The sequence below is a fragment of the Mustela putorius genome, unplaced genomic scaffold (genome assembly GCF_011764305.1).
Source record: "Mustela putorius furo isolate JIRA1106 unplaced genomic scaffold, ASM1176430v1.1 tig00000721_pilon_pilon_pilon, whole genome shotgun sequence".
Classification (NCBI taxonomy): domain Eukaryota; kingdom Metazoa; phylum Chordata; class Mammalia; order Carnivora; family Mustelidae; genus Mustela; species Mustela putorius.
The window spans coordinates 3413312-3440348 of NW_025421456.1; the positions used below are offsets into that span (position 1 = coordinate 3413312).

The following is a 27037-nucleotide window of genomic DNA, read 5'->3' on the forward strand; positions in this document are numbered from 1 at the left end:
TGGCTGGCCACATTTAGCCTGTGGCTATAGTTTACTGACCCATTTTAAGATACCCTAAACGTCCTTTAGGTCCATGGCACTGTATGACTTTTGAATAAGAATAATTTGGAAAAGGGACTTGACTTCTGAAGGGAAAAGAGAATTAATGTTTTAGGAAAGTCTAGCTTCAGTATTTTCTGCAACTGAACATCTTTTTTCCATTGTTGTGTTGCCTATCTCTAGCAGATAATAAAGTTTTATAAAATCATTTCATTATGTTAGTGATTACACATTTGTTTTTAAACTTTTTCTTGGAGTTGGTTTTGATTTCCTAGGATGTCAGTTTTATGGTTTTTGTTTCCTACTGCAGCTTTGAAAGTCAGCCAAGAATATTTCTCAGCCCATAAAACATTTTCACTGTGCTATTCTCCAGCTGACTCTCAATGATCTGTGGAAATAAAGGGCAAAGGCAGCTGGGTAATGGGAATCCAAGGAATTTCCTTCACCTAATCATCAACATTTAATACAGCCACCATTTCCTCCTATAATAAATAGCAAATTGGACAAGTAGGAGTTTCACTTCTTTTCTGTTTGGAAGTGCCAATTGGAGGTGTAAGTCATAAGTTTTTGACTATGAATATTTTTATTAAAAATAATGAATTAAGTAAGTTTACTTGGGGTCTACACAATACCAACACAGAATATAGAATTTTAAAACTAGAAGAATCTATCTATATTTTCTTTTTTTTTTTTTTTAAGATTTTATTTATTTATTTGAAAGACAGAGATCACAAGTAGGCAGAGAGGCAGGCAGGGAGAGAGGGGGAAGCAGGCTTCCTGCTGAGCAGAGAGCCCAATGCGGGGCTCAATCCCAGGACCCTGAGACCGTGACCTGGGCCAAAGGCAGAGGCTTCAACCCACTGAGCCACCCAGGCGCCCCTCTATCTATATTTTCTAATTCAACTCCCTTGTTCATACATGCCAGTAATTACAAAATCCTCAAAGGAACAATAATATCTTCATGATCTTATCTCAGATGTCTAGCACAGTGCCTAGCAAAGAAGCACCCAGACGTTTATTTTTTGAATAAAGGAATGAAGGCTTAGAGAAACTACAGATTATGTTCACTTGGTTGTTAGTGGAGTCTGACTTCAATATATTTTAGTGTCCTTTGTGAACCAATTTTCTTTTAAAATTAAATACTAAGACTGTCTTTCAGAATTTTCTCACCTGTCTTATGTTCATAGAAGCACCATCATTTTCATTATAAAGAATCATTTGTAAGCTTTGGAATATATTCATTCACCTGTCAAAGAGCTCTAAAAAGAAATAAATTAAGTGCTAAGTAATACTTTTTTCAAAAAAACTCAGTAGTTTTTATACATACTAAGTCTGAAAGTGGGTGTGGGCTCACCAAACGTTGTCAGTTGTGCTAAGGATACGGAATGATACATATTCTTTATAATGTACCTGTTGCAAAGTAATCAAATGATAACAAAGGATAGCAATAATAATGAAAATTTTATTTTTTAGGTTAAGTGAGGAGATATTTTGAGAAAGATTCTTGCCTTCCTTGGTATACTAATTAATTTTATAGAACGGTCACCAAGTTACCCTCTACCCAGACAGCTATTCAGTAAGACTTATTTTATTGTAGTTCAACTTACTTTAATCAAGATTTTTTCAAGCAAGCACCCAAGTCTTTGGGTACCAAATCCTAGGTGTCTGTAGCTATACTTAGAGCATATAAATGAAGATCCTGAATCAGTATCCATACCCCTCCACACAAAAAAAACAAAAGTTCATTTAAAAGACAAAAGAGGGCAGGGAAAAAAAAAAAAACAAAAACAGATGAGAACTTCTTTTGGTATAGATCCAAGAAATCAAACAAGTAGAGATTTTCTTCTAATTAGTGTGTTTCTTGATCCAAGCATTTCTGTATCTGTGAACAATCCTATAAGTGTATTATATTTCTCTGTTTTAGAAATTTTAGAAGGTTTTTCATTTTTTTAAAAAAATCATTTAAAAAATCTGAAAAGTCTAAAAATCTCTTATCTGGAAGTTTTAGCTACTCAAATCATTCCTTGAGGACTCCAAGGAGCCCAAGCTACTATTACATTTGAACAGCTAATACATAGTTAACATTAAAATGTAAAGAACTCTAAGTACCAATGTACAGCAATCTCCTACTAATATGTCTTACAGAAAGAAAGAACCTTAGTTTAGTTTATTACAGTTACTGGCTTTGGCATGCCAAATAGTTATGAAGAGCTCCAGAAGAGCAGTTCTTGTCTTAGTATTATGTTGATGGTTTTCATGGCAAAATTAAGGAATTTTGATAACTTTCTACCATGTTGTAAGTAAATCTAGGTAGGGAATTGGCAGTATGAATCTGGATGTATGTACTGACGTGTGCTGTACTAACTTCTGAAAATCTTCTACCAATGGTGTCAGCAACCGTTTATATACCATACACTCCTATTTAGTTTATTTGTTAAGGTAATGGTAAAAAGTTAGAGATTTCTTTGTTAAGCCAATTATAACAGTGATAATTATAATAATGATAATGTTTATAATTACTGCCTGTTAATATTTTCTTTCTTTCTTTTTTTTTTTTTTAAAGATTTTATTTATTTGTCAGAGAGAGGGAGAGAGAGCAAGCACAGGCAGACAGAATGGCAGGCAGAGGCAGAGGGAGAAGCAGGCTCCCTGCCGAGCAAGGAGCCCGATGTGGGACTCGATCCCAGGACGCTGGGATCATGACCCGAGCCGAAGGCAGCTGCTTAACCAACTGAGCCACCCAGGCATCCCATGTTAATATTTTCTTTGTGCTGAGCATTGTACTAGATCTTCTATACATTTTATCTAATTTTGAGGAAGGTGTGAGCCTACTACCCAGGTTTTGAGAAAACAGGTTCAGAGAGATTTACGTACCTTTTCCACAAGATTACACATAAAAATAAGTGGTAAAGCTGGCATTTGAACCCAAGCTTATTGAATATCAAAACTCTTTCCCCAATTCAAAGCAGCCTTCCCAATGAGTACTAACCAGGATGATTTTTAAAACTTCATGTTATATAATAGTTCATTATATCCTGTGACTTTAACTGAGTTTATTTATCAGTTTTTTGGTTGAATCTTTCTCTATATAGAGAGTCATGTCATCTGCAGGTAGTGAAAGTTTTACTTCTTCCTTGCTCATTTGGATGAGCCTTTATTTGTTTTTGTTGTTGTTGTCTGATTGCTGTGGCTAGGACTTTCAGTACTACGTTAAATAACAGTGATGAGGGTGGATGTGAGGGAGTCTTGTTCCTGACTATAGAGGAAATGCTCACAGTTTTTCCCCATTTAGATGGGAATTAGTTGTGGGTTTTTCATATTTGGCCTTTATTAGGTTGAGGTAGGTTCCCTGTAAACCTACTTTGTTGAGGGTTTTCCTCATGAAAAAACGTGATTTTTCATGTTGATTGATTAGCAGTTGAATAACCCATGCAACCAGGAATAAATCCCACTTGATCATGGTGAATGATTTTTTTAATGTATTCTCAGATTTGGTTTGTTAGTATTTTCTTGAGAATTTTCGCATTTATGCTCATCAGGGATATTGGCCTGTAGTTCTCTTTTTTTGTGGTCTCTGTACCTGGTTTTGATATCAGGGTAATGCTATACAACAATAACGAAGCAAGAGAAAGAGAAATTAAGGAATCAGTCCCATTTACAACTGCACCAAAAACCTAGGAATAAACCTAACCAAAGAGGTGAAAGACCTATACTCTGAAAACTATAAAACGTTGATAAAGAAATTGAAGTTGTCACAAAAACTGGAAAGTTATTTCATGCTCATGGATTGGAAACAAATATTATGAAAATGTCTATACTGCCCAAAGCATCTACACATTTAATGCAGTCCCTATCAAAATACCACCAGCATTTTTCACAGAACTAGAACAAATAATCCTAAAATTTGTATGGAACCACAGAAGACCCTGAATAGCCAAAACAACCTTGAAAAAGAAAAGCAAGCCTGGAGGCATCACTATTCCAGACTTCAAGTTATATTACAAAGCTGTTAGTAATCTAAACAGTATGGTACTGGCATAAAAATAGACACATAGATTCAATAGGATAGAAAACCTAGAAAAGAACCCACAGATATATGGTCAGTTTATCTTCAACAAAGCAGGAAAATATCCAATGGGAAAAAGACCATCTCTTCAACAAATGCTGTTGGGAAAACTGGATAGCACCATGCAGAATGAAACTGGTCTGCTTTCTTACACCATACATAAAAAGAAGTTCAAAATGGATTTAAGACCTAAATTTGAGATCTGAAATCATAAAGCTCCTAGGAGTGAACCCAGGCCACAACCTCTTTGACAGTGATTGTAGTAAATTCTTTCTAGATATGTCTCCTGAGATGAGGGAAACAAAAGCAAAAATAAAGTATTGGGATTTCATCAAAATAAAAACCTTCTGCACAGCAAAGAAAACAGTAAAACTAAAAGGCAACCTACGGCATAGGAGAAGATATGCGAATGATATGTCTGATAAAGGGTTAGTATCTAAAAAATGTAAAGAATGTGTTAAACTAAACATCCCCCAAATGAATAATCCAGTTAAAAATGGGCAGAGGACATGAATAGATGTTTTTCCAAAGAAGACATATAGATGGTCAACAGACACAGGAAAAGGTGCTCAGTATCACTCATTATCAGGGAAATGCAAATTAAAACTGCAGTGAGATACCAACTCACACTTGTCAGAAAGTCTAATATCAACAACACAGGAAAGAACAGGTGTTGGTGAGGATGTAGAAAAAGGGGAACCCTCTTGCATTGTTGGTGGGAACGCAAACATTGGTGCAGCCACTCTGGAAAAAGTATGGAGGTTCCTCAAAAAGTTAAAAATAGAACTACCATGTGATCCAGAAATTGTTGTACTAGTTATTTACCCAAAGAATACAAAAATACTAATTGCAAAGGCTACATCCACCCCAGTCTTTAAAGCAGCATTGTCTACAGTAGCCAAATTATGGAAACAGCTCCCCCCCACAACACACACACAGTGGAATATTATTACTCAGCTATAAGAAGAATGAAATCTTGCCATTTGCAAGGACATGGATGGAGCTAGAGAGTATTATGCTAAGTGTAATAAGTCAGTCAGAGAAAGACAAATACTGTATAATTTCACTTCTATGTGGAATTTAAGAAACAGAACAAATGAGCAAAGGAAAAGTAGGCAGGGCAAATCGAAAAACAGACTCTTGGCTGTGGAGAACAAACTGATGGTTCCCAAAAGTCAGTTGAGTTGGGGGACAGGGGTGTGTGTGTGTGTGTGTGTGTGTGTGTTTGAGGGGGATTAAGGAGGGCACTTGTTCTGATGAGCACCTGGCAGTGTATGGCAGTGTTGAATCACTGTGTTGTTTATCTGAAACTAATATTATGCTGTATGTTAACAAGTGGAAGTTAAATAAAATCTTTAAAAAAATAATTCATTATAATAAGTACAGAATTGTAATTTTCTTTGTCACCATTTCTAGATCAATGGCACTAAGAAATGATGCATGTTTAGAAGCATCTTCTCTGCTTCAGTTATTAGACCACATTTTTCAGAAAATTAGTTTGAGCTGACATATGTTAATTTTCCTTATTATTTATTTTATTGGATTATGTTCATGATAATGTGGGGATGTCAGGAGTGTGAAAAAAATTTTCTTCAAAAAACTGCTTTTGGCAATGAGTAAATTGAACTGTGGGGTTAAGAATCACTTGTTTCTCTAACATTGTATTTTAGTCAGACTATACAGATGTAATGAGTATTGCCTTCGTTAGCTTGGAAGTTTTACTGGGAGTCATGGCAAAATGGAAAAATACATACTTTTATGTCATTCTCTATGTTAACAGTTTATACAAAGTTACAGTTATGCTGAGCACATGCTGCTCACAGAGCTAAGGACAGCTGGAGAATATAACTCACTATGTATGTCTCTACTTTTATAGGATATCCTGTGAACCTAAAACAGCTTATTTACTGTCAGCCTCATGCTGAATATTGATCACACTCTGACAGCATAGATTTAAGCTAGAAAACTCAAGGCATTATTGATTCTTGACATTCATTAGTTTTTGCTTTCAGGTTTTGAATTTTGGTGGTTCTTTATTTTAAATTGGCATCTATTTCTTCAGTACAATTAAGTGTTTTCTTTCAACTGTAATCAATAGATCTCCCTTACTGTGTGACGGTTTAAAAGATAGCTGTTACAGGTATTTCAACCACTTTGGCACATTGGTGTATTTGGTTTGCAAAACTCTGAAGTTATTTATGCTTTATAGTATTATGGAAAGAGTATAGACTCTGGAATCAAGTACATATGTGTTCAGATCCTGCCCCTGCCATTTGCTAGTTGTGGAATCTTAGGCAAATTACTCAACCTCTCTGTGCCTCAGTTTTCTTCTTATATATAATGAGAATAAAAGTAGTATTTACCTCACAGTGCTGTTATTAGGATGAATAAAGTAGTCCATGGGTTACATGGTACAGAGCAAGTTAAATATGTGTCATTTGTTATTAATACAGTATCTGGGAGGTATTAAATGGACAGTAGGTATTTTTTTATAATTACTTATGAAGGTTTTCCCTCACATCTTCTATGAGACATCAGAACTCTCCATATTCCTGAGGCTATAGGCAAGGCATAGATAAACTGCCTGTGTGGGAAGAATATATACTGAGCTTTAATAATGCTACAAGCAAATGGTTTATCAGGAACAGAAGAGCTTGTTTTTTTTTTTTTTATGGGAATCAGAGATCTTGTTCAAGAGATTATTTTTAAGTCAGCCCAAGAAGGTGAGCAAGGAATCTTAAGAGATCTCTGATTTTGATAGACTCTTCAGATGTTTAATTTTTAAATTAAATAATTATTTATTAGTTATTGTCAGCTGGACAACATAGATAGAATTTTAAATATGTGGAATATTGTTTACAAAAGTGGAATATGATAGTTTTTCTTTAGAACTTTTTTTCAAAGACTAGTCTAACATGAGTCAGTTTAAGAGTACGTGGTATTGGAAATGACTTATTAAAAACAATTCATTTGTGGGGCTCCTGGGTAGCACAGTCAGTTAAAGCGTTTGACTCTTGGTTTTGGTTCAGGTTGTGATCTCAGGGTCATGAGATGGAGCCCTGCTTTGGGCTCAGTGCTGAGTCTACTCTATCCATCAGAAAGAAGTTGGCTCTTCCATAAACATAGAGTTGTGTTCTGTAGGTAAATTTATTACTATAATATCAACACATTTTATTGAAAGTATAAAAGGCTTATGTTAAAAAAAACTTTTTAATTGTTTAAAGCATGTTTAATTATCAAAACAAATTGTTTAAACTGGTTAAATGTTTAAAACTTTAAAATTGTTTTAAAGTAAAAAAAAAAAAATCTGCTTACCTTTCCCAGCCTCTTTTTTTCCTTTTTCTTTGCCTAAAAGAAGGTATTAATAATTTTAGTGTTTTAGTGTTTTCATAACTTACAAGCTCTATCTTTATAAGAGATTTTTACTTTTTAAACAGAATATTGACAAAACGAATGTGTTGTGTGATTTTATTTTTTTTTTAATTTTATTTATTTATTTGACAGACAGAGATCACAAGTAGACAGAGAGGCAGGCAGGAGAGGGAAAGGAAGCAGGCTTCCTGCTGAGCAGAGAACCCAATGTGGGGCTTGATCCCAGGACCTGGGATCACAACCTGAGCCAAAGCCAGAGGCTTTAACCCACTGAGCCACCCAGGTGCCCTATGATTTTATTTTTATGGATTATAGCTTATTTAAGTACTCTTATGCTTGGAATTTTTCAAAATATAAAATTGTTTCTCCCTTAATTTTTTTTTTTTTAATTTTAAAGATGTGTATAGAGGAGCCAGAACTATAGTTATTGTTCCAGTGATGTTATCATCTTCATGGTATTTATTTGAAGAAAGTATAATTCATACTCTTTCTGAATTTTGCTTTAAAAAGGGCAAAAAAGAAAAATCTTTTTGTATTTCTTCCTCTCCCCAGTTCATTTTCTTTCAGGTGGTTGTATCCACTATTTAAAAAAAAAAAAAAAAAAAAAAAAAAAAAAAATCCCAATTCCCTCCCAAGTATATAGGTTTCCTAATGAGATGATTCATTTTAAAACAAGTTCACATTAGGCTTGTCAGGATCAGGTAAAGAATGTAAAAGCAAAATTGGACCTAGAACACTTGGATCTATTCTTGACATTTTTTTTTTTTAAAGATTTTATTTGACAGATAGAGATCACAAGTAGGCAGAGAGGCAGGCAGAAAGAGAGGGAGGAGGAAGCAGGCTCCCTGCTGAGCAGAGAGCCCAATGCGGGGCTCCATCCTAGGGTCCTGGGATCATGACCCGAGCCGAAGGCAGAGGCTTTAACCCACTGAGCCAACCAGGCGCCCCTATTCTTGACATTTTTTAATGAGTAAGCAGTTATTCGTATGTATGCAAACAAATACAGTTTCTATTACTAGTGGAATTGATACTTAAGACTGAGAAATATACCCTGTTTGTACCTTTTTCAGTATTAGCTGCTGATTGTAGAGGTCATTTTATAAAGAAACCTTTGAAATAAACCTTAACTGTAAATTTTGGCTATAGACTCTTATCTTAAGCTATGAATAATTGTATTGGCTTCAGTATTTGAGAATCCTGAGTACACTCTTGATCTCTTTGATTCCTTTTGATAGTCTTAGGGAAATTCTCAGGTTTTAGTTTGTCAGATAGAGCTTTTATTTTATTCTCTTTTTTCTCTATGGAACTGTCTCATATGGTACTCTCTGTTTCTTAGTTTTCCACTTGATTCCATATGTCTGTTACACTGTTTTCATTCTTTTTTTCCCCTCTCCTTTGTGCATCAGTTTGGATATTTTCTACTTGCCTGTTCTCCAGTTCAAGAATCCTCTGTTCTCCTGTGTCTAATCTGTTACTCTCATCTTTTCTTTTCTTTTCTTTTTTTTTTTTTTATTTGACAGAGAGAAATCACAAGTAGATGGAGAGGCAGGCTGAGAGAGAGAGAGAGGGAAGCAGGCTCCCCGCTGAGCAGAGAGCCCAATGCGGAGCTCGATCCCAGGACCCTGAGATCATGACCTGAGCCGAAGGCAGCAGCTTAACCCACTGAGCCAGGCACCCCTGTTACTCTCATCTTTTTAATTTTTAATTACAGCTTTTATAGTTTTGGGGTTTAGAATTTTCATTTGAATTTTTCTTATGGATTCCAGGCCCCTGATGATGAAATTCCCCCCCACCTTTCTTGGACAAATCTTGGGAATTTTTATTTTTACTTTCTCAGTTCTATCCCTTTCTATATTACATATTGACTTAATATTGTTTTACAGATTCTAACTCCCTAGCATCTCTCCTCTTCTTAAGACAAAACTAAAAGAAATATATATATTATGATTTTGTTGATAATTGGTGCCTTGGGCTTCTCTCATTTGTTTAATTTTTTTTTTTTATTTGGACTCTATACCTAATACTTGAGTTTAGTGTCTAAAGCAGTGATGGTAATGGCAGGTTTTCTATTTGTGAAATTTTTTATCCATTCTCAAATTAAATTTAGATTAGTTTATGTTAATAGAATGTGGTTGTGTGTCATGGGCTTCCAGCATCTAAATATGGTGTTTGAAAAACTCCTAGAGGAGCATCTGGTTAAGTGTCTGCCTTCAGCTCAGGTCATGATCCCAGGGTCCTGGGATTGAGCCTGCTTCTCCCTTTCCCTCTGCCCCTCCTCTCCACTCATGCTCTCTCTCTCTCTGCTCACTCTCTCAGATAAATAAGTAAAATCTTAAATAAATAAATAAATAAATAAATAAATAAATAAAAGCTCCTTGATTTTTGTTCCTAATCTGTGAGCCTAAATTTAGATTCAAAATGAAAAATGTTTAAATGTGTTTTTACTTGTAACTTTCATGTAAAATCTGCTTATAATGAAGCTGATGTATACTATTATTTCAGCTTTAAATCTGTTAATTTGTATAGCAATTTGTGTTCACAACATTAATCCAAAGCTATAATGTACTGAAATTTTTTTTGAATTATATGATGAAAATTCAAGTATATTTTGGATTGTATTCAAATTTTTCATTTTAAAAGATTTGAGAAGTTAAAATCTATATGTTTAGTAATAATCTATATTTTTTGTTAAAATAACTCATTTTCCTATCCTCTAACATAATTGTTTTAATTTTCTTCTCAAATATTCCACTAATGAAAGTCTGTATTGAGTGGTATTCAAATTCAGTGGTAGCCCTGCCTAAATCTAACACTGATAGTTATGAGATTGCTCTTGTTTTTCTAGAAAGGATTCTAAATGTTCTATGTAGTATGATTATTCATGGTTATAGTTAGAACCACTTTATTACTGATAGGGTAAGTAGTCATCTTACTCTAGTTTTATTTAGTTTCATATATTCTATTCAAATTCTTGATTTACATTAATAACATAAAATCTATAGTTCTTGAGTCAGTCTTTGAGGATCTATTCTGTGTTTTTTATTTTGGAGAAGAAAGTAAACATGATGTTTTCTTTCTGCCTTCTAGATCCTAAAGTCCTTGAGGGAATAAACTCTTATTGGCAAGAGTTTTTGGTTGATGCATAATTTTCTATATAGACAGGTGTTTCATCTTCAGACAAACACAGTTTTATTTATTCCTTCCCAATATGGATACAATTTCTTGCCTTTTCTTGTCTTCTTGCACTATATGGGATTTGTAGTACATTGTTGAAGAATAATGGTGAGAAGGAACATCTTTGTCTCATTCCTGTTATTAGTGGGAAAGTTTTTTGTTTCTCAGCACTAAGTATGATGGTATAGTTTTTTCGTAGGTATTTTTTTTTTATCAAGTTGAAGTAGTTCTCTTTATTATTAGTTAGCTGACTTTGTATCATGACTGGGTGTTGGATATTTTTATATGTTTTTTTATTGAAGTATAGTTGACATACATTGTTAAATTAGCTTAAGATATATAACATAGTAATTCTAGAAGTTTTATACATTACGCTATACTGTCCACAAGTGTAGCTACTGTCTGTCATCATACAATGCTATTTTAATACCATTGATTATATTCCTTGTGTTTTACCTTTCATTTCCATTGCGTATTCATTCCATAACTAGAAGCCCCCTCTCTTCATCTACTCTTCTTTACCCATCTTGCCTGACTCCCTTTTCCCCAGCAACCATTAATTTATTCTCTGTATTTTTGGGTCTATTTCTGCCTTTTATTTGTTTGCTTATTCATTTGTTTTGTTTTTAGGTTCCATGTATAAGTGAAATCCTATGATATTTGTCTTTCTGACTTTTATAATACCTTCTGGGGTCCATTTATGTTGTCACAAATGGCAAGATCTTACTTTTATCATGATGGTGTAACATTCTGTTGTGTATGTGTATGTGTGTTTTCGTGTGTATGTACATCACTTGGGTTGTTTCCATATCTTGGCTGTTGTAAATAATGCTGTAATAAACATAGGGGTGTATATATATATTCAAATTAGTATTTTCATTTCCTTTGGGTAAATATCCAGTAGTGGAATTGCTGGTACTGAATCAAATGGTATTTTTTTTTTTTAAAGATTTTTTTATTTATCAGAGGGGGGGAGAGAGCGAGCACAGGCAGACAGAATGGCAGGCAGAGGCAGAGGGAGAAGCAGGCTCCCCGCTGAGCAAGGAGCCCGATGTGGGACTCGATCCCAGGACGCTGGGATTATGACCCGAGCCGAAGGCAGCTGCTTAACCAACTGAGCCACCCAGGTGTCCCTCAAATGGTATTTCTATTTTTAATTTTTTGAGGAAATTTTATACTGTTTACCACAGTGGTTATACCATTTTACACTCCTATCCACAGTGCACACAAGGTTTCCTTTTTATCGATATCCTCACTATTTGTTTTTTCTATTGTTTTTGATTTTAGCCATTCTGACAGGTGGAAGTTGATATCTCAGTGTGGTTTTGATTTGCATTTCCCTGGTGATTTGTGCTGTTGAGCATCTTTTTATATGTCTATTGGCCATCTGTATGTCTTCTTAGGAAAAATGTCATTTTAGGTCCTTTGCCCATTTTTTATTTGGATTATTTGTGGTTTTGGGGGTTTGAGTGTTTCAGATTATTTATATATTTTGGATATAACCACTTATCAGCAATATCATTTGCACATATCTTCTTTCATTCAGTATCTGCAAATATCAACTCCCATTCAGTTCCCTTTTTGTTTGTTCATAGTTTCCTTCACTGTGCAAAAGCTTTTTATTTTGATGTAGTCTCAGTAGTTTACTTTTGCTTTCATCTCCCTCGCCTTAAGAGAGATACCTAGAAATAAATTGCTATGGCCAATGTCAAAGAAGTTACCTCTTATTTTTTTTTCTAGGAGTGTTACGGTTTTAGGTTTTACATTTAGATCTTTAATCTGCTTCAATTTTATTTGTATAGTGTAAGAAAGTCATCATTTCATTCTTTTGCATGGTTTTTTTTTTTTCCGGTTTACCCAGCACCATTTATTGAAGAGATTTTTTTCCATTGTATATTCTTGCTTCTTCAGTCATAGATTACTTGACTGTGTAAACATAGGTTTATTTGTTCTGTTTTATTGGTTTATGTGTCAGTTTTTGTGCTAGTACTGTGTTGTTTTGATTCCTGCAGCTTTATAGTATATCTTAAAATCTGGAATTGCGATACCTCCAGCTTTATTCTTCCTTCTTAAGATTTCCTTAGGTATTTAGGGTTTCTGTGGTTCCACAGAAATTTTAGGATTATTTGTCCTAATTCTGTGAAAAATGCTGTTTGTGTTTTGGTAGCAATTGCATGAAATCTGTAGATTGTTTTTGGTAGTATGAACATTTTAATAATACTTGTTTTTCCAGTCCATGAACATAAAAAACCTTTCTATTTGTGTTTTCAATTTCTTTCATCAGAGTACAGGTCTTTTACCTCCTTGGTTAAGTTTATTTCTAGGTATTTTATTCTTTTTGATACAATTACAAATGTAATCATTTATTTCCCTTTCTACTACTTTGTTATTAGTGTATAGAAATTCAACCAATTTCTGTGTATTAATTTTTAATTTAATTTAATAATTATAATTAATAATTTATCCTGCAATTTTACTGAATTCATTTATTCTAATAGTTTTTTGGTGATGTCTTTACGGTTTTCTATGTATAGTATCATGTCATGCAGATAGTGACAGTTTAACTTCTTACTTATCAATATGGATGTCTTGTAATTCTTGTGGACTGCTGTGGCTAGGATTTTGAGCACTGTGTTAAATAAAACTGGCAGGAATGGACATCCTTGTCTTGATCCTGACCTAGAGGAAAGCCTCTTAGTTTTTCACCATTGAGTATGATGTTAGCTGTGGGGTTTTCATATATGGTTTTTATTATGTTGAGGTATGTTCCTTCTAAACCACTTTGTGGAGAGTTTTTGTCATGCACAGACTGGGTGTTGGATTTTGTCAAATGCTTTTTCTACATCTGTTGATAGGATTATATGATTATATTTTCTTTTAGCCTGTTGATATGATAGATTATGTTCATTGGTTTTTGAATGTTGAACCAGTGATTCCACTTCATCACAATATATACATTTTTTACACATCATTGAATTATACATACTTATTATACTTTGCTCAGTTCAGTTTGCTAATATTTTGCATGTTTATAGAGTTATTGGTCTGCAATTTTCTTACAATGTCTTTGGTTTTGGTATTAGGATAATGGTACTCTCATAGAATGATTTAGCAAGTATTCCCTTTACTTCTATCTTCTAATAGAAATTGTAGAAAATTGGTAAAATTTCTTCCTTAAATGCTTGCTAGAATTTACTATAAACTCATCTGGGTCTGATTCTTTCTGTTTAGAAGATTATTAATTCTTGATTCATTTTCTTTATTTGGTATAAGCGTATTGAGATTGTTGTTCTCGTGTGGATTTTGGCAGATTCTCATTTCATCTAGATTATCAAGTATGTGGCTATAAAAATTTTTTGTATTATATTTCATAATGTAGTTTACTCTTAAATAATGTGGGGGTTTGGGTTGCTGACCCCCTATGCAGTTAAAAATCTACATATAACTTTGACTTCCCAAAAAAGTAACTACTAATAGTCTACTATTGACCAGAAGCCTTCCTGGTAACAGAAACAGTCAATTAACACATACTTTGTATATGTATTATATACTGTATTCTTACAATAATGTAAGGTAGAGAAAAAATGTTAAGAAGATCAGAAGGAAGAGAACATACATTTAAAGTACTGAAGTGTATTTATCAAAAAGGAATTGTCATATAAGTGGACCTGCACAGTTCAAACCCATGTTTAAGTGTCAACTGGAAATCCATTATTAAGCTTTTAAGGTCCTTGGGACCTGCAGCAATATCCTTTCTTTCATATCTGGTATTAGTAATCTGTGTGTTCTCTTTTTTTTTGCTATTTTTTTTTTGTTGTTCTTGTTTTTAGTTATCCTGACTACAAGCTTATCATTTTTATTGATCTTTTCAAAGAATGAGCTTTTGCTTTTGTTGATTTTTCTCTCTTGACTTACTATTACCAATTTTATTTGTGCTCTAATTTTTGTATATTTTTTTCTTGTATTTTCATTGGATTTAGTTTGCTCTTTTTTTTAGTTTCCTGAGGTAGAAGCTTAGATGATTGCCTTTAGGTCTTTCTTTTTTCCTAATATATACATTCAGTGCTATAAATTTCTTATTAAGCACTACTTTTATTACCACATTCCACGAATTTTGATTAGTTGTATTTTCATTTTCATTTAGTTCAAACTATTTTTTTAAAAATTTCTGTTGAGACTCATGTATTATTCAGGAGTGTGGTTTTTTGTTGTTGTTGTTGTTGTTTTGACAGACAGAGATCACAAGTAGGTATAGAGGCAGGCAGAGAGAGAGGGGGAAGCAGGCTCTCTGCTGAGTAGAGAGTCTGATGTGGGGCTCTATCCCAGGACCCTGGGATCATGACCTGAGCCGAAAGCAGAGGCTTTAACCCACTGAGCCACCCAGGTGCCCCGGAGTATGTTTTTTAATCTCCATGTGTTTTCTTATTTTCCAAATGTCTTTCCGCTGTTGGTTTCTAGTTTAATTTCACTGTGGTCTGATAGCACACATTGTATGATTTCTATTTTTTATAATTTGTTAAGGTAGATTTTATGGCCTAGAATGTAGTCTGTCTTGATCAATACTCGATATGATCTTGAGATGAATGTGTATTCTACTATTGTTGGATTAAGTGGCATTTGGATAGCAATTATATCCAGTTGGTTGATGGTGTTGTTGAGTTCACCTGTGTTCTTACTGATTTTCTGCCTGTTAGATCTGTCCATTTCTGCTGGAGCAGTGTTCAGATTTCCAACTCTGTGAGTGAATTTGTTTCTTTCTTCTTGCTATTCTATCAATTTTTTCCTCACATATTTTGACCCCCTACTATTAGGTGATGCATATTAAAGATCGTTAATGTCCTCTTGGAGTATTGACCCCTTTATCGTTAGTAATACCTCTCTTTATCCCTAATAATTTTTCTTGGTCTGAAGTCTGCTTTGTTTGAAATTAATATACCTACTCTAGCTTTATTTTGATTAGTTAGAAGTAATTGTGCATCTTTCTCCATCCCTTTACTTCTCTATATATCTTTATATTTAGAGTGGATTTTTTGTCCTCAGTATATAGTTGGGTCTTGTTCTTTGATCCTCTGTGACAATGTCTGTCTTAACTGGTGGGTTTAGACCATTGATGTTTTAAATTGATTATTATATAGTTGTATTAATACTACCGTATTTGTTACTGCCTTCTATTCCTTGTTCTTTGTTCCTTTTTTTGTCTTTGACTATTTTTCTGCCTTTTCTGATTTTTTTTTAAAAGATTTTATTTATTTATTTGAGAGAGAGACAGTGAGAGAGAGCATGAGAGGCGAGAAGGTCAGAGGGAGAAGCAGACTCCCCATGGAGCTGGGAGCCTGATGCGGGACTCCATCCCAGGACTCCGGGACCGTGACTTGAACCAAAGGCAGTTGCTCAACCAACTGAGCCACCCAGGCACCCCGCCTTTTCTGATTTTAACTGATCATTTTATGATTCCATTTCCTCTCCTTTCTTGGTGTATGAAATGTATATTTCTATTTTTTCCCTTTTTTCATTGATTGCCCTGGAGTTTGCAATATACATTTACAACTAATCTGCATGCACTTTCAAATAACTCTCTTCTGCTTCACAGGTGGTACTTTATAATAACCAAAATTTGAATTTCTCTCTCTAGTCCCTTAGATCATTTCTGTCATTCATTTCAGTTATACATATACTGTAGTCATTGGCTACATTGTTCTTACCATTATTTTGGACAAATTATTATCTGTTAGATCAATCAAGGATAAGAAAGTTGAAGTTTTTATTTTGTCTTCACTTATTCCTCTCTAGTGCTCTCTTTTTATATAGATTAAAGTTTCAACCTATATCATTTTCCTTTTCCTGAAGTAACTTTTTGAGATTTATTTGTTTTAGAGAAAGAGAAAGTGTAAATGGTGGAGAGGTTCAGAGAAAGAGAGAGAGAGAGAGAAACTCCAGCAGACTCTCTACGTGAGATTGGTCCCAATTTCAAAACCCTGAGATCATGACCTGAGCCAAAATCAAGAGTAGGACATTTAACTGACTGAGCCACCTAAATGCCCCACCTGGAACAACTTTTTAAAACATTTCTTGCAAGGCAGGTCGACTAACAACAAATTCCCTCAATTTTTGTTTGAGGAAGTCTTTATTTCTCCTTCAATTCTGAAAGATAATTTCCCAGAATACACGAATTTAGGTAGGTGTTTTTTCTCTCTCTCAACACTTTAAGTATTTCACTCTATTCTCCTTGGTTACATGGTTGTTGAGGAGTTATCTAATATATTTCCTATTTTTTGCACCTGTAATGTGAAACTGTACTGTTCCTCTGGCTTCTTTCAAGATTTTTTTTTTCCTTTGCTTTTCTGTAGTTTGAATATGATGTGCCTAGAGGTAATTTTTTGCCAGGTGTCCTACTTGATGTTCTCTGGGCTTCCTGGATCTGTATTTTGGTGTCAGACATTAATTTGGGGAAATTCTCAATCATTATTACTTCAAATATTTCTTCTATTCCATTATCTTTTCTCCTTCTGGTATTTCATTCAAACATATTTTACACCTTTTATAGTTTCCATAATTCTTGGAAATTCTTTAGTTTTTTTGTTTGTTTGTTTGTTTTTTCTTCTGTCTTTTTTCTCTTCAGTCTTTTTTTCTCTTTGCTTTTTCATTTTGGAAGTTTTTATTGACAAATAATTAAGCTCAGACATTTTTTCCTCAGCCATGTCTAGTCTAATGAGCCCATCAAAGGTATTTTTTATTTCTGCTCTAGTGTCTTGATTTCTGCCATTTCTTTTTGAGTCTTAGAATATCCATCACTATGTTGCCCCTTTCTCTCATGTTGTCTCCTTTGTCTTTTAGAACCCTTAGCATATTAATCATAGTTTAAAAAAAAATCCTGGTGGCTCACTGGGTAAAGCTGGGTAAAGCTCAGGTCACGGTCTCAGGGTTCTGGGATCAAGCCTGGCATTGTGCTCTCTGCTTAGCAGGGAGCCTGCTTCCCCTCTCTCTCTGTCTGCCTCTCTGCCTACTTATGATCTCTCTGTCAAATAAATAAATAAAATAAAAAAAAAAAAAATCCTGGTCTGATTATAGCATTTTTGCTGGTTCTCTGGTTCGTTGATGTTCATTCAGCTTCTTCAAATTGTGTTTGGTTTGTCTATTAGTATGCCTTGTAATGGTTTTGATTTTGTTTTATTTTGGTTTTTTGTAATGGTTTTGATTTTATTTATTTTTGTCACATGTAAATGGACATAATAATACTGCATAAAAGGAACTATGTTAAGTAGGCCTTTGGTAATGTAGTAGTAAGAGTATAAGAGGCCAGGCGTTCTTTGGTCCTGTGATTACATTGTAGTCTTTTAGTTAGTCTGTATTACTGGACCGTGAAGTTTGCAATTGCTTTTTAGTAACCCACCTTCCCTTAAAGTAATACAAGATGGCTTGAGAGGGCTAGAGTTGGGTATATCTCTTCCTCTACCTCAGTTGGGCTCTGATAAACTTATCATAGTTTAGGCTCTGGTAAAATAGCTTCTCTTGAAAGCAGGACTTGTTCAGAAGTACAGACTATTCTGGCATATTTAAAAATAGCTACTTTTCCCTTCCTCCTTCTGCATGCACAAGATTTTCCTCAGGTCTTCATTGTGAGAACCTGGTATGGCTTCTGGAGGTAAACTCACAAAAAATGTAAGAGTCCCTCAGTGATTGTGTCTTCTGGATTGTTTAATTCTCAGACTTGCCCTCACTGCCTCCAGAAATTCATCATTTACATTTCCTTACCCTTACATTTACAGTACCCTTACCCCAGCACTGGTTCCTGTGGAGGTTCCTACTCATTGGTTTCTTTGTATTCAGCTTGTCCGTCTTTCCAGTTTGGGGGCAGTGGTTTATCTTTTTTTTTTTTAAGATTTTATTTATTTATTTGACAGAGAGAAAGATCACAAGTAGGCAGAAAGGCAGGCAGAGAGAGAGGGGGAAGCAGGCTCCCTGCTTAGCAGAGAGCCTGATGCAGGGCTCAATCCCAGGACCCTGAGATCATGACCTGAGCCTAAGGCAGAGGCTTAACCCATTGAGCCACCCAGACGCCTGGACAGTGGTTTGTCTTATTTCTATGGTCTAAATATTTGTGTCCTCCCCACATTCATATGTTGAAATCCTAAGTGGTAGAGCCTTTGGGAGGTGCTTAGGTCATGAAGGTGGAGATCTGGTGAATAGGATTTGTGTCTTTATAAAAAGAGGCCTCACAGAGCTCACCCACCATCTTTATGTGAGGATGTGAAAAGGTGTCAGTTATGAGCTAGGAAAAGACCCCTCTCTTAAAACCATGCTAGCGCCTTGATCTTGGACTTCCCAGTATCCAGACAGAAATAAATTTCTATTGTTTGTTGTTGTTGTTGTTGTTTTAGATTTTATTAATTTGACAGAGGGAGAGACAGTGAGAGAGGGAACTATAAGCAGGGGGAGTGGGAAAGGGAGAAGCAGACTCCCTGCTGAATTGGGAGCCTTATGTGGGGTTCAGTTCCAGGACCCAGAACCCTACACGAGCCGAAGGCAGACAGGTGCTTAATGACTGAGCCACCCAGGTGCCCCAAATTTCTATTGTGTATAAGCCACCTAGTCTATGATATTTTGTAATAGTGGCCTGAACAAATGAAGACATGTGTGATTTCATGTTCCAGAAGGGTCTAAGAAGAGTTGTTACTGGACTGGAAAACAGACCAGTATTGCCTTTTTATAATCTGTTCTCCATACTGTCGCTGTAATGGTCCTCAAAAACATGAATCTGGTTTTGTCATGTCTCTAGGTGAAACATTCCATTTAAGTTAGGATAAAATCCAAACTCAGTGATTTCAAAAACAAAGCCTATTATCTAGCCTTGATTTATCTTTCTGTAGTTATCTTTTGCATTTTTCACCTTAACTTCTGTGCCCATCTATTCTGAACTGATTTCTATTTTCAGTATTCTGTGTTCTCTCTTTCCTTTTACCTGTTTGGTCCTCACTCAGTTTTCAAGTTTAGAAACCATCTCCCTGGACAGCCCACCTTGACTCTACCAAAACGTGTTCAATGTGACCTTTCTTAGTGTCTGAAAATATAGATAGGATCATAACTAATTAGCATAGTAGATTCATTTAAAGGCTTTAGATGTAATCTGGTGGTAGCCTTAAATATTTAAATGCTTGTAGTCATAATGAAGGTGACCTTAGAGCTTTTGCTAACAGTGTTTCTATCTGGTAAACTCTCATGTGGAAAAGTTTTATTACGGAGGATATTAATCCACTTATTCAGAATGTTCAAAGTTTATTCTTATAATCAGATTAGCAAATCCATGCACTTGCCAATTAGTTACTTGCAAGAATTAGGGCTAGCCAAAATAAATCTCAGTGGCCTCTCTGGTATTCCTTGGTCCCAAACTTTTTAGACATGGGGAAGAACTATTTAATTTAATTGACAGTGTGATTTACATAACAACCTCATATGTGTTTGATTGATGTTGAGTTAGAGGCTACTCTCCTATGTATATACTACATCAAGTTTTTGAACTTGTAATGCATGCTGAGATCTACATTCTGTTAGAGATCCTAATTATCTAATTATATATGTTACATGATGGTTATACTAAGGTACACTTGCTCTGTCACTGGTGATAGAGGTGTGTACCTTCTATCCTTTTTTCCTCTTCTTCCCCTCACCCCATATATCTGGTTGAATTTGTATGTTTAATACTCTTACAATGTTGCTAAACTCTGTAATTTTCCACTCAGGTTTATTACATGTATTACTTGTATGTATATGTTTATTACATATTTCTCAATACTCAACAGTTCTTAGTAAATCCTACCTGCTGCTAATAAGAATTGTTATTATAGGACCTTGACTATGTAATATAAGGGTTTTGTTCATTGGTAAGACCTGTTGAATTTCCTTATTAATAATCAATATTCGGTTTTGTTTTGGATTTTTTTGTCAAAGGAAATGTGATTAAATTATAATTTAATTATTATATTTAATTAATTATAGTATGTCTAGTAGTAGCTTTGTATTTGACCTGATACATTAACAAAAGGAACACAATAACATACCTTTCTTTGCCTGCTTCTCCACATATGGGGATTGTGATCACTACCTACCTGATGATGTGCTTAAAAATATTAATATTTTAAAATATCAAGATACATCAGAAGTATCCTGTGTGTTGTGTATGGATAAAGAGTGTAGAGTTTTTTTGTTTTGTATGGGCTTTAAACTTCATGTGAAGAATGGGTTTTTATTTTATTTAGTTTCTTTATTCCCAGTTGCCATATAAAAAGTAAATATTGATTAAATTACACAGTTTTCTATGTATTTGATGAATTGCTTTAAATGATCTTATATCTTACTTATCTTACTTCCCAGATCTTTTATATTTCATTCTTGGAGAGAAAATGAACATGGCTGTTGAAGGAGGAAAAGGAATGATTTGAATATAGTTAGTTTTGGGGTATGGTAATTTCAACAAATAATGAATTCTGAAGCAGGCATTTTATATTGTGAAACAGACATAATTTTTTTTGTTATAGGATATATAGTTTTTTAAAAGTAATAAAGTACTTGGGGATTGGTATAGAGTTGTTTTAAAACTCCGTTTTTAAAAATCAGTTCTTCAGGTGCCGGGAATGTAGCTGACCGTGTTCTGGCTCAGCTCTTAACGGAAATGGATGGTGTTGAACAGTTAAAGGACGTGACAATTTTGGCAGCTACTAACCGCCCAGATAGGATAGACAAGGTAAGAAGCAAAACAGTGTGAGTGTTTTAAAATCAAGAACTGGGTCATTTGATTATGTTAGGGTTTTTTTCTACCAAATTACTCTGAAATCAGTTTTTCATTTAGAGGATCCCGAAAATCTTAAACTAAAGGAGATATAAAGAACAGAGTAATGCTTCTGTGTTTTTATTGCTTATGGTTTGGTATTAATGAGACTATTTTGTAACCCCTTCAGTTTCCCCCCCCTTGTTGTTGTGTCAAACTTTCAGAGAATTGAAGTTCTGAAAATCTTTGTTTATGTATCTGATTTATTTTTGAGAAGTTTTTAACATTTTCAGTCATATTAATGTAAATTTCTGGGTATTTAGAATAAGTCAGACTGAAGTTATGATTAACAACTTTTTAGAATTCTTTACCTGCAGTTGCTTTCAGAGTGATGAGAATAAGAGTGACAATGGATTTTAGCTTTCTAAGAAATTACTTAGGCTATAGCATTAAGCTAAGCTGCACAATTGGAAAATTAACCCTTTTTAGCTATTGCTACCACTTTTTCTCCCTAAGTCATAGTTTAATAAAGAGAATTCACTAAATTTTAAATGCCTAATTTATACCTAGTGTATAATTTCTTTGCAAAGGTTTAAATTAAGAGTAAAAATTTTCTCCTTTAGCATGAACCATTTTTTCTTTTTTCTGTTCACATTATTTCATATATATGACCTTATGAGCTCCTTCCTCCTTTCCTATGCACATATACACAGACTTTCAGTTTTAAAAATGGGATTTAGAAAAAATGATCCTTTTAGAGTTATGAAAGGAGCTATTATGTGGAAAGCAAGCTTTGCTTTCATTCAGTTGGGTATTTTGTTATGCGATAAAGACCTTTGGGTCAAATACAGGTGAGAAAGCTTTGGACTTTAATAAATTGTTCCCTTTTTGCTATAGTATTTTTTAAGAAGATAGGTGTGTTCTGAGCACTTTATATGATCTGGGTCCATGCTCAGATACCTCTGATGTCTATGGAGAAAAAAAAAAAAAAGTAGGACTTCATTTTAACAAGTATCATAGAAAGTACTAAAAGAGCCCTAGAGATTACCTAACCCCACCTTTCAGTTTCACAAATAGAAGTGCTGAATACAGAAAAAAATTTTTTCTCTTGGTAAGAATACATTGTATTTTTATGACATTTTCTACTGGTTACCCCATGGCTAATGAGCTCTAAACTTTCTTTGGTTTCATTCTCTACAATGCCTAATCTAATAGTTGTCTTCTTGGATTTCTTAATAGAGTATGTCTTCACATACTCTATTTCTTGAAATAGGACTTTTGGGTTTACAATAAACTTCTCTGGGTTCATCTAAATCAGGCTATACGATTCAGCCTGATTGGTGGTTTTGTTAGTTGTCTTTTTCTGTGTTACAGATTACCTCAAATTTAGCAGTTCTACACAACACCCATTTATTAGTATTTCTGTAGGTCGGTCAAAATCTGGGAATGGCATGACAGAGTTGTCTGTTCTAGAGTCTCACTACAGGCTGAAAACAAAGTGTTGGCAGGACTATATTGTTGTCAGGAGCTGGTATTCCTTTTCTAATCTCACATGAATGGGACAGGCCAAAGGACTAAATTTTTTTATTGGCTGTCAGCGGGAGCTACTGTATCTCCTAGAGACTATCCACATGGCCTCTTCCATCTTCAAAGACTGCAGTGAAAACTGGTGTCTTTGTAATGAAATAAAAATAAGTAAATAAATAAATAAATAAATAAAAGAAATCACATTTTATTCCTCTTATGCTTTAAGCTTCTATTGCCAGAAAAGCTCAGTCTTTTAGTCTCATCTGATCAGGTTAGGCCCAACAAAGGAAAATCTCTCCACCTTCAAGTCAGTAGATTCAGGACCTTAATTAATTACATTTGCAAAAGCCCCTCACAGTAGCACCTAAAGTAGCATTTGATTGAATAACTGGGAGAAAGTACTAGCCGTCTAGAGGACCAAAATCTTGTGACTGTACTAGAAGTCTTCCTACCAGAGTGCTCTTCAGCGTTTTCCCCCTTCTCCTATCTGAATTCTGTTCCAAGTACTAAGAGCAACTTCTGACTTTCTCAGAGACCAGCTTTTCCTTCTTCCTTGCCTGTCATATAATTGGCTATGAACCAGTTCCTCTGAAATGTTCTTGTTTTGTGGAATCTGCTTGTTTTCTCAGATGCAACATTTCTTTGCCTTGCCCTGTCCACATATATCTTTCTTCAAATTATACATATAATCTTTCTTAAAATAGAAAACGATAAATAGATTTAAACTCCTTTTGTAAAAGTTACAATTTTTTCGTGTTCTTTATATATGTGACACTTTGTAAGTTTGTTACTTAATATGGTGGAATTGTTAATTTATAATCTGTTTTGCTTACTTTTCCCCCTGTAAGACCTAAATTGATCCCTAACTGTTGTGTTTTACAGTAGATCTAATTTATCCTAGTTTTTTTTTTTTTAAGATTTTATTTATTTGTCAGAGAGAGCACTGGCAGACAGAGAGGCAGGCAGGGGCAGAGGGAGGCAGAGGGAGAAGCAGGCTCCCTGCTTCTGCTTCTGCTGAGCAAGGAGCTTGATGTGGGACTCAATCCCAGGACTCTGGGATCATGACCTGAGCCGAAGGCAGCTGCTTAACCAACTGAGCCACTCAGGCGTCCCTATCCTAGTTTTTTTTTTTTAACCAACACCTGGTACAAAAGACCTTTAGAAATTTTAAAGATAAACCTAGAGATTAGAAGTTACTCTTGGGCCGCTGCAAGGTCTGGGGCCTTTTTTTTTTTTTTTTTTTTATTCCGCTTTCTAAATTCAAAACCCCCAAGGTAATGGTAGAGAATTTTCATTCTCTTTGGGATAGTTTAGTCTGAAGATATTGGGATCTCTTGGAGAAAATACTTAACTGGATTTGGGGCAGAAGTTGTCTCCAAAGACAGAAAATTGAAGGGATGGAAGTGGTTTTTTGTTTTTGTTTTTGTTTTTTTACATTTCAAGGATTTTGCATTGTTTTTGTGTTTCTTGCCTGATGATAATAATTTGCCTTAGGAAGGCAAATGTTGTATTTCAAAACAGTAACTCATGAGTCTTCATCATCACACAGTTTCAGAAATTGAAGTTTGGGAAATAGCTTGCCGAACTTCTAGCCATGTTTTTTTTAATCCTTTATAAAATGTTACCTTGAATTCATCAGTTCTAAAAACATGTAATTGTGCAAAGTAACTGTTTTAAGTATTAATATTAATTAACACCTTCATTTATTGACCTCTTTAAGATGTTTCAGAGAGAAGTATAAACCTATACAAACATATAGTATGTATATAGCATACTTATATGTATGCTTGTATGTTTATATGTATATGTACATATGCATTTACACACATACTTTGATTAGTTTTTGAATACTAGAAATCCAACTTTTTTTAACCAGCTAACTTTGGATGAAAACATTTAAATCAAGATATCGAAAGTATTGGGGTACCTGAGTGGCTCAGTGGGTTAAGCCTCTGCCTTTGGCTTGGGTCATGATCTCTGGATCCTGGGATTGAGCCCCACATCTGGCTCTCTGCTCAGCAGGAAGCATGCTTCCTCTCTCTCTCTGCCTGCCTCTCCATCTATTTGTGATCTCTGTCTCTTAAATAAATAAGTAGAATCTTAAAAAGAAAAAAAAAAGATATCAAAAGTATTTGCTAACTGGACTTATTTCCACTAGGTCAGGGGGATCTAAGTGTTTTTAATTTAGTATTCAAATTTTTCAAAATTTACAATGTTTAATTTGTAAAGGATTAAATAATAAAGTTATTCCTGAGAGCAAAACATAAAATTGGTAAATGGGAAAAAGCATTTTTAAGTGGTATAAGAATGGTTTCAAGATCATCAATTGATGTGCTGTGCTTTCAAGTACAACTTTGAATTTAGTACATTACAACAGAGTCTTAACGTTCTGCATATTGTATTCTGTAATAGTGCAAAGAACAAACAAACAAACAAAAAACACTTTAAGTAACCAGTGATTTTTGTAAAAAAAAATAAAAAAGTTAATTCTTTTCTATTTCAGGTAGAATACCGTATTTGTGTGGAATATGGATTTTATTCTTAATTATACCTTTGTTACTGCTCATATGATACATACTACATCAAAAGTCATTTTTCTTTGCAGACTTTTTCCTTTGAAGAACTATTTTAGAGCATTATTTGTATATCATTTAATAGTACTATAAAAAAAGTTTCAGTGCATGTATGATTATAATACGTTCAAAGTATGTCCTGAAGGTCTGTCCTGGTAGAAACAAAACAGTCTTAAGAGATAATATAAAAATGAAAAAACTTCCTGTTATGAAATGAACAGACAGTTTCTACCACCTGCCTTGTCTGGAGGAAACTATAATAGGAAGAGTATGGGTAACAGAAGAATTAAAGTAAATTTCATGTGCTGCTAAAAGGTAGAGGGATTTTTTTTTTTTTAGCTTAAAAAAGACTGTCCTAGTGCCAGAGAAATTATACATTTGGTCTAACTTGTGCTAAATTTAATTAAGGTGTTTGGCCTTGTAAATTAGCTGGCATACTTTACCATCCTATTGTCTGTTAAGCCACAACTTCTGTGTCATGGTGACCTTAAGTTAGTATGTTAAAAGGGTGAGAATTCTTGGACTGCCGGAGTGAAATTGACATCATTATGTGACCCTTATATTGTGTGTATTTAGTGCCTTTTATGGACAATATCTCAGTTTCATGTAGCTTGGGGAAACTAGAGCTGGAGTTTCTTGGGGATTCTGGTGATTCAGCTAAAGGAAGTAAGACACACAGCTCAGTAATCACATTATTCTCTTTCCTGCTATGTCATAGTTACATGTCAAATACGTTAGATGTGATGTAGCACACTAGGCTAAGTAAAGTGATTGCTTGTGGTTCCTGGTGGTATCCTGAAGTCTCCATAGACTTTTTATGACTTAACTCTCTCCTCCAGCTGCTAAGTGAGGGAAGAAAAGTCATATTCCCAAGTGTCCATTTTCCATAAGAATGACAAGATGTGAAGGATAGATGAAGATTAATGAGATTGTATAATGTCAAGTTGACACATTGTCTTTAGATGGATGATGGTCTGGATTTCCTCAGCAACAAGAGACTTTTTAGAAAACAACTGAATTTTTATTGATGCCCAAATAACAAAGAGTCTAAACTATAGGAGTTTATATTGTTCCTTATTAGGCTCTTGTTTATGTGGCCCCTTTAGAAGAATATAATGTCCAATCCATGGCATTTCAAGCACTTGTATTAGATATTAAGAAATGGTCATGTCTTCTTTATCAGACATTAAAAAAACCTCAAACCTCAAAATAGTTTAGTTTTATGAATATTTTTTCATTTAGTCACGGTTACTTTTAGTACTGATGCCTAGTATATTATTATTACTACTATAAAGTATATAGCCTATAAATGTAGTTTTCTTATAATAGTAAATCTGTAAAATTTTGAAAATTCTGCTGAGTCCTCTATGGAGAAGATTGTTCAATTGACGAAAACTTTGGAATTTATATAGAAATATTGAATAATTCAGGGTTCGGAATCATTTTCTAACTTCATATGTTTAGCTCATGGATATTATAAACTGGCATTAATTTTCCAGTAGAGGAAATGTTCTTGAAGAGTTA

At 34.4% G+C, this 27037-nt stretch overlaps 1 protein-coding gene across 2 annotated transcripts in view; it reads left to right on the forward strand.

Annotated features, from left to right (window-relative positions):
* Positions 1 to 27037, forward strand: part of SPATA5 (spermatogenesis associated 5) — a 332472-nt gene that overhangs the window by 96931 nt on the left and 208504 nt on the right. For both annotated transcript variants that reach the window (XM_004747954.3, XM_004747955.3), the window contains exon 14: positions 21263 to 21389. In XM_004747954.3, coding sequence (XP_004748011.1) covers positions 21263 to 21389 — 127 coding nt within the window. The remainder of the gene's footprint in view (positions 1 to 21262; positions 21390 to 27037) is intronic.